Source organism: Conger conger, chromosome 19, assembly GCF_963514075.1.
Source record: "Conger conger chromosome 19, fConCon1.1, whole genome shotgun sequence".
In the NCBI taxonomy this organism is placed as follows: domain Eukaryota; kingdom Metazoa; phylum Chordata; class Actinopteri; order Anguilliformes; family Congridae; genus Conger; species Conger conger.
In genome coordinates, this window is record NC_083778.1 from 15,542,001 (window position 1) to 15,555,204 (window position 13,204).

General features: G+C 51.9%; 1 protein-coding gene across 1 annotated transcript in view; it reads left to right on the forward strand.

The window, feature by feature from the left end:
• The window catches only part of LOC133118877 (ras-related protein Rap-1b-like), a 38,872-nt gene that overhangs the window by 16,493 nt on the left and 9,175 nt on the right, over nt 1-13,204 (forward strand). Inside the window, exons 2-3 of the mRNA XM_061229132.1 lie at nt 4,413-4,492; nt 13,151-13,204. The exon at nt 13,151-13,204 is cut by the window's right edge and continues 15 nt beyond it. Coding sequence (XP_061085116.1) covers nt 4,436-4,492; nt 13,151-13,204 — 111 coding nt within the window. The 5' untranslated portion in view covers nt 4,413-4,435. The remainder of the gene's footprint in view (nt 1-4,412; nt 4,493-13,150) is intronic.

The window sequence follows — 13,204 nt, forward strand, 5'->3', positions numbered from 1 at the left end:
GGCCCGCCCTGATGACCTGGCGTCTTCGCCCGGCGTCACGCCGGGAGCGCCCCGCCGTTGCCTAGCAATGTTTGTTTGCGGCGTTACGAGTTTGGCGGGCGGCCGGGTTCACCTGGGCCGGAACAGCTGCGAGAACGGTCCCGCAGCCTGTGATTAAGGGGGTGGGGTTAACCCTCTCGGAGCGGAGGAGGAGGAGGAGGAGGAGGAGGAGGAGGAAGGGTTAATCGCTCCGGATGAGGGCCGGTGAAGAGGGTGGGGAGGCTCCGCTCCGCTTGGCTTCTGCTGACTTCCTGACAGCGTGGCGGTTCTGATCTTAGCTACCGCCAAGTCCCCCCCCCCCCCCAACCCCCCCTACAGGGTCCGGCATAATTAGCACTTCCGCTCTGGGAGAGCAGGGATGGAGGGATGAATGGAGGGAGTGAGGGAGGAGGGCAGAGCTGGGTAAGGGGAACGCTGGCGGAGAAAACGCTTGGCGGAGAGGAGAGAAGCTGCTGCTGTGTGTGTGTGTGTGTGTGTGTGTGTGTGTGTGTCACTGTGCGTGTGTGCGCTTCTGTGTTTACTTTGTATGTCTGTGTGTTTCTGTACACGCGCATTACCTTGTGTAGATTGTCCTGCCTGGGCAGTTTTACACATTCTGAATAACAGAGGGTGACTGTGTGCATCCAGGCCTGGCCTGGCTCACTCTGAAGGCCCACAGGAGACTGCTCCAGGTCTGGCCTGCCTCACTCTGCAGGGCCCACAGGAGACTGCTCCAGCGCTGGCCTGCCTCACTCTGCAGGCCCACAGGAGACTGCTCCAGGGCTGGCCTGCCTCACTCTGCAGGCCCACAGGAGACTGCTCCAGGGCTGGCCTGCCTCACTCTGCAGGCCCACAGGAGACTGCTCCAGCGCTGGCCTGCCTCACTCTGCAGGCCCACAGGAGACTTCTCCAGCACTGGCCTGCCTCACTCTGCAGGCCCACAGGAGACTGCTCCATGGCTGGAGCAGGAGTGCTGTGATGTTAGAAGCCTGCTCCAGCTTCGTGCTTAGATACTGAGCGTTGTTCAGGCGAGGCTATACTGTAGGCGTTCAGCGTGACAACTGAACCCCTCCCAGGACCCGGGTCACTAACCGCCACTGAGCACTCTGCTCCACTGCCTGCTCTGCCCTCTGAGACGGTGATGTTTGTTCCCTTCGGGGGAGAAAGAAAATGCAAAAAAAAACTACAAAGAGATTTTACAACATGAGCCAAAGACATTTGTTTTTATCAGTTTTCCACGCACAAGCCGTTTCTGTGTTTTGTGACATCTGTGACAGTGGGCGCCGTGCCAAGCCTTCACTTGAAGAAGTAACAGGGGAGTCGAAAAGGGAAGTTTAGTCCTCGCATAAGCCAGGAAACCAGAACCACCCAGAAACACCCAGACAGGGGCGGCCGATGCGGTTTACTCAGAACCATGTGACCCCCCCCCCAGGACTTCTCACCCCCTCAAACACTAAGTGCCTGGATGCAGTGGTCTTACGAGTAGCCGAATTAGACCCTGGGGAATCCAAACCAGATTTAACTTTCAAACGGTGCCTGAGCCCAGGGCGCCCCAGTCTACGAGCTGGCCTGCATTTCCCACAAAGCCCGAGCACCTCCGTCCGTCAGCTGGCCTACATTTCCCACAAAGCCGAGCTCCTCGGGGCTGCATTTGCATCGTACACATGTGCATTCAGGCCCTTCATTGTGCGGGCTGTGCTTTGTGCGGATGAAGGGCTCCCCCGTCTTCACACGCCCCGGGGGCCGACACGCGCCCCCCGTCGCCTCCCCCCGAAAGGCTTTGTGCCGAGGAGTGGAAGGTGCCAATGCGGAGAGAGAGAGAGAGAGAGAGGGAGGGGGGGGGGGGGGGGTGCGTTTCCCTAACATCTGTGCACAAAGGAATCTCTCTCTCCCCGCCTGGCCGTGAATGCCTGACCTTTTCCCCGAGCGAGGCCTGGGGGCCCGCTCTCCGTCAGGGGGAGGAAGCGGTGCGGCCTCTTCCCCTTGTTCACGCGCGGGATGACACGCACGTCGCCCCCCCCCCCGGCCACAACGACCGACAGTCCTCATTGTGTGCGACTGATTTACACAACCAGAGATTCACTCGCATGGTTCCCCGAGATAAAACGTCTCGAGTTTCTGTATTTCAGAGGCGCTTGATTTTCTCATTTGCATGAATGATCTTGATATCGCCTCGTCCGTAGTTTCTCCACTTTGGCGTTGAGGCCTGTCTGCTCTGCAACAGCTCGTAAATTTATTTTGTCTCTGGCGTGCTTCTGGCGTTTCACCTTTGACCTTGGGTGCGCGTAACAGAACCGTGGGAGGACGGGGCGTGTCTGCAGCTGTTGAGGGTGCGGAGTCCGCGCTCTCTCCGCTGAACTGCGGAAAAAACGTAGGTTGTGGGGCGTAGGCCGGGCGTGGTCGTGTGTTCCCTGGGTGGACCTGCGGTGCGCTTACACTGCGGTGACATCATCAGAACCGCAGTCATGTGAGCGGCAGGCTTCCGCCGTGCCCGTGGAAACGGACCGCTGCGGTTCTGTTCAGCAACGAAGCGCTCGGTTTTAGGGTCAGGGGTCGTCAAATCGCGGCCTTAAGGGGTCCTGGAGCTGCTGGTACTTTACCTGCGAGTCAGGTGTGACGACTTGGCCGATCAGTAGCACTAATTGTTCAGCCGATCACCTGGGATTGGAAAGCCAGGGCCGGATTTGCACTCGAGGTCCAGATTTGATGATCACTGTTTTAGATTATGGATTAAACCAGAATTGTAGAATTATTTTCATCTTTCAAGGAAGACTCAACCTTTTCGGCTCCTTGTTGAACACCTGCCCTGTTGTATAATTCATATCTTGTCCCGGTCTTTGTGCCGTTCAGCGGAGGCTCTGCGGTTCACTGCGGTTATCGGGCTGACAAAGCGGACACTCAGTGTCTCTTATCAGCTGTGAGCGAGGCGTGGATTAATCCAGGAGCACTGGCTGTCCTGAGCGCTGATAGCCACGAAAACCCTGTTAAACAAGAGCGTAAACGTCTTCACATTAACACAGAGGAGAGAGGGCGATGGTGATAGGGTGGTAGGGGCACCTCTTTCGTCCTAAATCTGTCGTTAACTGCCCCCCACATTTCACTCGGTGTAGCTGGAACTGAACGTAGGCCCGCGTGCTTGCAGATGTAGACCCGCTCTGAGGGACTCCTCTGGCTCTGTGTGTGTGGCTCTGCGCAGTTCTGTGTGTGTGGTTCTGTGTGTGTGGCTCTGCGCTCTGTGTGTGTGGTTCTGTGAGGTTCTGTGTGGCTCTGCGCTCTGTGTGTGTGGTTCTGTGTGTGGTTCTGCGCTCTGTGTGGTTCTGTGTGGTTCTGTGTGGTTCTGCGCTCTGGGTGTGTTCCTCTGTTCCTGAATCTCACTCCCTCACCACACCCAGCGGCCCCCACTGTGCAGGAAGTGGCCCTCTGACTGAGGCTGACTTTCCCTCTCTCCCTCTCTCTCTCTCTTTCTCTCCCTCTCTCTCTCTCTCTCTCTCACTCACTCACTCACTCACACTCTCGCTCACTCACCCACACTCTCGCTCACTCACCCTTACTTTATCTCTCTCACTCATTCATTCTCATTTTCACTCACTTGTTCACTCTCTTACTCTCACTCTCTCCCTCCCACCCTCTCTCACTTACCCATTCTCTATCTCTCACTCACTCACTCATTCACTCATTCTCAGTTTCCCCCTCTCTCTCTCCCCCCTCACTATCACTCACTCTCTCTCTCACTCACCCTTACTTTATCTCTCACTCACTTATTCACTCTCATTCTCAGTTTCCCTCACTCATTCGCTCTCTCTCTCTCTCTCCCTCTCTCCCTCCCTCTCTTTGATCTCTTTGATGCTGCGGTCGGTTTTCGGGGTCACACTCAAAGCAAGCGAGGAGCGGCCTGCTTAATTCAGACCTTTCTCCTCCCACACCACCACCGCCACCTTTCTGTGCGCACAGAATTAATTACTGCCGGCATCAAACGGGCAGAGCCGCGGAGAGAGGAGCCAGGTAGATTGGGAGCCGAGCTGTGAGTGTGAGAGTGTGTGAGAGTGTGTGAGAGTGTGTGAGAGTGTGTGAGAGTGTGTGAGAGTGTGTGAGAGTGTGAGAGTGTGTGAGTGTGAGTGTGAGTGTGAGTGTGAGTGTGAGTGAGTGAGTGTGAGTGAGTTCGACTGGGACTTGGAAGGTTGGTGGCCCCAGTGGAGCCACGATAATATCCGCGCAGCTGTTGGGCCCTTGAGCAAGGCCCTTAACCCCCACATTGCTCCAGGGGGGGATTGTCCCCTGCTTAGTCTAATCAACTGTAAGTGGCTTTGAATATAAGTGTCCGCTGAATAGCTGTAGCCGGCGTGTGAGGTACTGTTGGGTTTGACGCCCGTCTCTCTCTCTCTGTGTCCCTGCAGGTTGATCTCAGAAGCTGAGCAGGATGCGTGAATACAAGCTGGTGGTCCTGGGCTCGGGAGGGGTCGGCAAGTCCGCTCTGGTAAGTGCTCCCGCCACGTCACGTGACCCCGCAGAGGAGGGCGGGGCTGCAGCACAGAGGGCGGGGCTTCAGTGCAGAGGGTGGGGCTTCAGCACAGAGGGAAGCTGAAGTGTTGGCGGTTCTCCACCGCGGCAGAGGCACGGAGGAGGTCTGGCTTGGCTCTCTCTGGCTGCGGCGGACGTTTTGTGCTGTGGTCCCGTCGAGATGGCTTGCCAGTGGCTCCTGGGGGCCCGGGGGCCACTGCGCAACATCAACAACAACTGCAGGATACTTGCGTGGTAAAGTCCGATACAGCGACGCAAGAGACTGACCTATAACCCTCTGGAGGAAATGATACTTATCAGTCACTTATGTGTCTGTTTGTGGCTTTACCACCCAAATATCCAGCGGTAACGTCAGTTACCGTGGAAATACCCTGCACTAAGACTGGCTTACTCTCCACCCCCTCCCCCGGCCTGTCACATGGCATTATGACATCACCAACCTCAGTTTCTGATAGTGTGCTCCTGTTGTGATGCATGCTGGAGAGGTATTGCTTGCCAATTTGAGACGGTGTTGAGTTTCATTACTGTTTGGCTCCGTGTGTTGTTTCCTGCACAAACTGATTCCCATTGTGTAATTGCGCGTTTGGAATTGACGCGGATCCCATGGAAATCTCGGGCACGGGTGACCGTTAACAGGAAGTGCTCTGGGCCCGTTAGCGGAGCGAGGCGGAGCGTGGAGGATGTGTATCTGCCTACACTGGACAGCAGAGTTCACTACGCATGAACAATCTGGCCCTGGTTACGCTGCAAAGTGTGTGTGTGTGTGTGTGTGTGTGTGTGTGTGTGTGTGTGTGTGTGTGTGTGTGTGCATGTGTGTGCATGTGTGTGCATGTGTGTGTATGTGTGTGCATGTGTGTGCGAGAGCCTCGCTGCCCACTGGATGGTATACCCCCCAGTCGCTAGGCAACGACTAGAGCCTAGAACCACAGAGCACCACGACCCCCCCCCCACACACACACACACACACACACACGCACACACACGCACACACACAGACACACACACACATGCACAGATGTGATTAACAGTCAGGCTTGCCTCCAGCCTCCCAAGGACGCATTCACTGAAATGCGCCGTCTGCAGGATCCCTAATCTAGGCTACACACTGCTGAAAAACAAATAATAACTCTATCTGAACAAGTCTTATATTTTGAGCAGTGTCCGTACTTTAATAGTGGTGAGAGTTGTCCCAATAGTAATACAGTGGTCATGAGTTGTCCCTGTAGTAATCGGGGCCTGTGTTGTCCCGATTGTAATCGCGGTCATCAGAGTTGTCCCTATAGTAATTGTTTGTCAGCACTGTCCCTAAAGTCGCGCGATGGTGAGTGTTGTCCCCGAAGTCGTGCGATGATGAGCGTTGTCCCTGAAGTCGAGCAATGGTGAGCGTTGTCCCGAAAGTGACATGATGGTGGGCGTTGTCTCTATTGTAATAGTGGTGAGATATTATCCATTCTTGTGTATTTTTCAGCTAGGCTAGTTGGCTGTCTTTAGTTATAGAGTGTAATTGTAAGTTAAAGAAAATTCTGTGCCATTCGCTGCATTTTAGGTGGCATTATCAAGGTAAAGTATTGCAACGCATCACCTAACTTTTTTCTTGGTAGCGTTGGTTTACAATCACGTTCAAAATAAAATATAGTGCTTGGTGGCTCTGGTAGATCATTAACTTAAGTACGAGTTAGGGTAGCTCAATCATAGTCTGCAGTCCTGAAACCCGGTAGAGAGATAGCATTTTTGAGCGAGGGACCCTCGTCAGATTTCCCATGCTTTATTCCCACCCGTAGCTAGTTCGATTTCTGTTTGAGGTATGTGGTTAACTTACGCTTATGAGTTTCACATTTTGTTGTACGGGATAAGTTACATCCGTTGATTTCGCAACCTTGGGTTTCGAAGCTGTTCCGTGCTTTAAAAGGGTAACTTGCTTTATTGAAGCTAAAACGCCCATGTTGAATGCGGGCAGGGTGGAATGAAAGATGCGCCCTCTGATTTCAGAGCTCGTTCGTAAATAGAAGCAATCCGTTTATTTACGAACGACAACAACTTCTTCAGCCATTTTTAGATTGGAACTATCGGACGGTTGGCTCAACCGCTCAAACTAACGCACCCTTGAGTGGAGCCTGGCGAAATGACCGTTGTTGTCGTTTCAATGTAGCAACCTCCTGCATTGAAAGGAGGTTATGGAAGGGTATAAGTTCGTTTGAAACAAAGAAGAAGGTGGATGCGTTATCGCATAAGGTATGGCCGTGTAATCACGCTAATATATTTAAATGTAATTGCCATTAATTAAATGTAGGTGGCCCGTCAATCATTTGCCGAAAACAAAATTGGTTTGAGGATGAATGTACTTGCCAACCCCTGCAATAGGATAAGAAAAATTCACTTGTCAAGCAAACTTGAAACAAATTAATATTATCTACTTGAGAGGGGGGAGTGTATTTAAACGACTAAAAACTTTTTAGCAGTGTAACCCACTGGATTAAGATAAACTGTTACTACAATGCAGGTAACGCTTCCTCTCCTTGTATATGTGCTACAGGCAAGCAGGGCCTAAATAACACATGAGGCGGTTTGTCAAGTGACCTGCGACGCCGAACCTCGACCCGCGCTTCCTGTTGTGCGTTTCCTGGACACCTTGGCGGTCCTGACGCAGTCCCGACTCGCCCCTGTGTCACAGACCCCCGGAGACAGCTGGTGCTGAGGCTCTCCGATGTCTCTCCCGCTCGAGCGTTTCACCGGCTGCGTTCGCTTCTGACGAGCTCTCAGTCCAACGCTCACAACAAAAAAAAAAAAAGCTGATTTCAGTGAAATCCATCACCCATCTCTCCCATCTCCATTTTCTTGTGTTCAGGCTAGGGCTGTAACCCGCCTTCAGAAGCTGTAGTCATAAATCAGAGCTGTGCTATCGCAGGGCCGAGGAGACTACCCCCTGACTCACTAATTAAACTGATTGGACTTAATTGCCAAATGTGACTTTGAAGATTAAAATGCTGATTTGCAGAGGGGGTGGGGGGGGGTGGGTGGGTGGGGATTTGCTCTTGGCCGGTTCTAAGATAGAGATGCAGGAATGTGGGTGGCTTGTCGCTAAGGAAACGCGTCAGTGTGAACGTTGCGTAACTGCGAACATGGCACGGAGACCACAGCACCTTTTAAAGAATAGCTGCATTTGCCAAGAGGGTTTTGTTGGAACGGTGGGGGGGGGGGGGGGAGTGCTGTGTTTTCTGTTGGACGGAATAAACGTTGTAATCACTCAAACTCCGTTCCGTGCAGTCAGCTTGAGCCTGATCTGGCGAAATCCAAGCGAGGAAGAGTTCTGATGTAACTTTCGCAAATGGGGGGGAGGGGGGGGGGGGTTTGAGAAGGGACGAATGTCATTTCTGCCCGGCTGAATACTTGAGCTGGTCATCTGGAAAACGGTGGCCCTCCCACATACTGTCTGTCACTTCAGCGGACGGGCTGTTGGCCAGGGCCCTGTCCGCCATGGCGGTTTGTGTGCCATGCTGTGCGCGTGGCTGTTGGACGGGGGCGGTTAAGGAGAACGTTGTGCGATCACTTCCTGGTTTAATCTAATCGGTGGTGCCGTGACGATGGCGGAATGCTGATACAGAACAGCGTTCTCCTGAGCTGGAGGAGTGCTAACTTTAATGACGACCTTCCCGTTCTCTCCCGTTTTTCCTGCCCCGTCCACAACCGTAACCCCGGGGAAAGGTTCTGAGCGGGGGGGGGCCTGGATAGAGCAGGGGGTGGCTTCGGTTTGGTTCTCTTGGAGGAGATGCACTGGTGATCCGTAATCGGACACGAGCATGAGAAACCCCAGTCACGCATTACATTACATTACATTACATGGCATTTAGCAGACGCTCTTATCCAGAGCGACGTACAATGAAGACGTACATTACAGGCCTTTCTGACCGTCCAGGCTGCTCGTTCACCTGCGGTCCACAGGACCTCATCAGCTCAGGCCCCGGAGGGCTGCAGAGTCTGCTGGTTCCTGCTGGTTCCTGCTGGTTCTCACTGGTTCTCACTGGTTCTCACTGGTTCCTGCCTGCCTCCGGCTGGTTCTCACTGGTTCTCGCTGGTTCCTGCTGGTTCCGGCTGGTTCTCACTGGTTCTCGCTGGTTCTCGCTGGTTCCTGCTGGTTCCTGCTGCTTCCGGCTGGTTCTCACTGGTTCTCGCTGGTTCTCGCTGGTTCTTGCTGGTTCTCGCTGGTTCCTGCTGGTTCCGGCTGGTTCTCACTGGTTCCTGCTGCTTCCGGCTGGTTCTCACTGGTTCTCGCTGGTTCCTGCTGGTTCCTGCTGCTTCCGGCTGGTTCTCACTGGTTCTCGCTCGTTCCTGCTGGTTCCTTCACTTTCTTATCAACCAGCTGCCCGAGTAGGACTTGAAAATTAGGTGTGTTGACTTGAGCCAATGTTCAACTTAAATTAAAGACCCCAGCAGACAGTATTCCCCCTCAGGACTGACGTTTTAGGGTACCCAAGGCAGCACCAGGCCCCAGCAGACCTGGGTTCAGACAGTAATGGATCATTTGTTTCGGAACCAGATACTTTCCCGTGCTCTATTAATCTTGCCTGGTACATTCTGCTGTGTGACCAATCACACGGCTCCGCGCGTTAACGAATGCTCATTAACAGACCGCATTAACAGATCGCATTCCCACCTGTACCCGCTTGTTCTGCTGACGGATCCTGAAATATCCAGTGTAGTTCACTTTGTTAATCCCCTGTGGGAGTTTACAGACCTCATTAAAATCCCCCCATTCTCTCTTTTCTGAGCCTGGATAGATTAAGTGTCTTAATTCTTTCCTCGTAACTTTTACATTTCATACCAGGTGTACCAGCTTGTTTTTGTTTTTTTAGTGTGTCCCCCCCCCCCCCCCCCCCCCCATATAGTGTGCATATAGTGTTTTTAAGAGCATGTCATTTTTATTGTAATTTTTTCAATAACTTTTCATTTATTTTTATGGCCTTGATTGTTGGCGTCCATGTCCTGCAGTGTGCTTCCTTTGTATTTCAACTGCTTTGTTATTACCTTGGTCTTACTCCTGTGGGTTATGTGGAAAGTGCTTATTATTATGAATGTATTCTTATTATGCATCTCTCTCGCTGACACGCACATACATACAGTGTGTTCAGACACACTCCTGTGCTTGTGTGTGTGTGTGTGTGTGTGCACATGTCTGCATATGTGTGCATGTGTGTTTGTGCATTTGTAATTGTGTACATGCATGTGTGTGTGTGTGTGTGTGCTCCTGTGTGTGTGTGTGTTCCAATGTATGTGCGTGAGTGTAATAAGCTGTGTGTGTGTGTGTGTAATAAGGTGTGTGTGTGTGTTTAATGAGGTGTGTGTGTGTGTGTGTGTGTGTATGTGTGTGTGTAATAAGGTGTGTGTGTGTGTCTAATGAGGTGTGTGTGTGTTTGTGTGTGTGTGTAATAAGGTGTGTGTGTGTGTGTGTGTGTGTGTAAAATGAGGTGTGTAATAAGGTGTGTGTGTGTGTGTAATAAGGTGTGTGTGTGTGTGTGTGTATGCGTGTGTGTGTGTGTAATAAGGTGTGTGTATGTGTAATGAGGTGTGTGTGTGTGTGTGTAATGTGTGTGTGTGTGTAATGAGGTGTGTGTTTGTGTGTGTAATAAGGTGTGTGTGTGTGTAATAAAGTGTGTGTGTGTGTCTGTGTGTGTGTGTGTGTGTCTGTGTGTGTGTGTGTGTGTGTGTGTGTATAATAAGGTGTGTATGTGTGTGTGTGTGTGTGTGTGTGTGTGTAATAAGGTGTGTGTGTGTGTGTGTGTGTGTGTGTGTGTGTGTGTGTGTGTGTGTGTGTGTGAGATACGTGCTGGAGTGGCTCAGACAGTGGGTTCTGCTCTCTGTGTGAGCAGCAGCAGCAGGCTCATCTACATGCAGGTTGCGCTGGCTTTGATCCTGTCTCTGTGTCATTGGAGAGGCTGCCCAACTTCCCCCTCACCGCTCTGCTTTTGTTCTCCTGGTAATGTTGTTTGATGATTTAAATCCAATTGTGGAAATACAAAGTGGCTCGCGTTACAAAGAGATGTTTGTCTACACGTCCTGTACAAGCGCAGGAACACGGCCAGTCGTGGGAGACAGAAACCGTGCAGGTGGTTACTGTGGGTACATTTCTGCATTTCTGTTTGTACAGACTGTTCGTATTTGTGTTAGTCATGCAGACTGGTCGCACACTGATGTTGCTGCAGTTCAGCTGTGTTCCTGTCTGTGGCACCGATACGCACAGGTTAAAATTAGGGTATGAAGTTGGGTTCCTGCACAGAAGGAAATTTTAGTTCATTGCGTTCATCGTGTCTCGTTTTTATTTATATTAGTTCAGTCGGCGAATGGGTGGATCCCGCTAGAGATTGGTGAAGTGTCCAACCATTCGTCACTCTGGTCCTATCCCCAAAGCTGTCCCTTCTTAAAGCCCATTGAAACGCAGTCCCGCGACTGTAGCAGTGTGGACTCTGGAGTCTGATGACGTCGCCCGTTCCCATGGCAGCGCAGCTCAGCGGTGACTGTGGTCAGGTGACCTCACCTGCAGCGACACGGGCAGATCCACTTGGCGGCCTAATCCAGCTCAAAAACAGGTTTATTCCACGTGATCCGATTACAGCGCAGCCGGCCCGAGACCTGACCCGGTCCTGAAGAACCGATCCAGGGTCAGCTCTGATCCGGTGTGATCTCGTCTGCCCCCAGGTGTTCTGCCTTGAATACGATTCCTTTCCTTTCGACCGAGTGCATCTGTCAAGCAGCCTTTTTCTGTTGTCCTGAGTTTGAGTCACGAACGAGCTTGATATCCCGTTCACACTCTTTTGTGGGGGAAAAAAACGTATCTATTTTCCCATACACCCAGATTCTATTGTTCACAAATCAGGAGTGAGGATTTGACGTGTTCTGTTGGGAGACATTCCCCCCCAGTCTGTTCACCGAAGGTGTACTTTGGGAATTTGCGAGTCCCAAATAACCCTGTGTCCCAACCCGCCAGTGCGCAGTGGCCCATTTAAGGCTCTTTCCTCTTTCCTCTTTCACTGGGAGGTGTTCCAGAAGGTTCCTCCCACACGTGGTCAAGAACGCACGTCTGCTTTTGAGAGACTAGAATATGTAAGGTTCTATCAGCAGGACCTCTTCGAAGCCCCATGCCATAGCGTTGTTCTGTAAATGGTAAATAGTTGGCATTTGTATAGCATAGAATATATTCTCCCCATTCACACATACACTCACGCACCAACGGCGATTGGCTGCCTTGCGAGGCACCAACCAGTTCGTCAGGAGCATTTAGGGGTTAGGTGTCTTACTCAGGGATGCCTCAACGTGTGTTCAGACACACTCCCCGACTGCCAGATGACTGCTCTTACCGCCTGAACCGATGTATTTCATCGACAAGGGTTACATGTTTTTTTTTGTTTTGTTTTTTCAGAAGTTTAACCCCGTGTATGACAATAAAGATGCAGCAAAGAAGGCTCCCGATGTTAAATGAGTCATTTTGCAGAATAGTGTCAGACAGAGCCCAGTAAATCTGGGGTGTCTATAAACCACATTAGCGTTTTGTCGGCTCCCATTAATCCTGCCTCGGCTCGTTAGCCTTCAAACGTGCGTCTCCCGCCGGCGCCCCCTGCAGGCAGTGCCAGGACGTTCGTTTTCCTGTGCGAGTGCCACGCTTTTCGCCGGAGTCCTGAATTCAGTAGAGAAGGCTGGTGAGGTCACTTCAGGCAAAAAGACCCGCCCAGTCTCACCTTTCAGACCTGTTGGTTCCCCTAGCAGTGATGTATCCATGGCTACAGGTGCTTGTTTTTTTTTTGTTTTTTTTTTAACCTTCAGCAGTCTCCGTTTAATTGGCTTAAGGTCGGTTGGGCCGCACGGTCGGGAGTTTGAAAGGGAGCCGTTTAATTGGCCGAGCGGAGTTTATTTATGTCCGTTTGCGCTGTGATTGGTTCCGGGTGATTAATTATTCCCTGTGGTCGTGTCAGCGGGTGACGTGCAGGTTTCTGGGCGGTTCAGAGAGGGTCGGACGAGAGCGCCCTCAAACATCCTCTCTGTGGAGGACACACTCACACCCTCTCTGTGGAGGACACACTCACACCCTCTCTGTGGAGGACACACACACCCTCTCTGTGGAGGACACACACATCCTCTCTGTGGAGGACACACACACCCTCTCTGCGGAGGACACACACACATCCTCTCTGTGGAGGACAGCTAACCTTCTCCACCTTGGTTTTCGGTTTGGTCTCAGCGTGTTGTAACGTCCTTTCGCTGGAAACGCTTTCTCCAGACTTAGACTTTTGATGCACTTTTGAACTCCTGAGAAGCAGCACTGGCTGTCTGTGAGCACTTTGAGTCTTTCCGCTAAATAATAGCATCACAGAAAGTGACTGTGATGAATAGTAATAAGGAGAGGGTGATCAATAATGTACGCTGGCCGTTCGGCCCGCGTCCACCTGCGGTTCCAGAAGGGGTCACGTTCCTCTTCCTCCCGATCGGCAGGAGTCCGTAACCGAATCCGTTTGAATTAATGGTCGGTGTCCCCATGGCAACCTCGATCCAGACCGACCCATACCCACTGAAAGCTGGCAAGCTGTATTGTGAGTGACATGTTTTCTTCTTCTTCTTCTGTTTGCAGACTGTGCAGTTCGTCCAAGGAATATTCGTGGAGAAGTACGACCCCACGATAGAA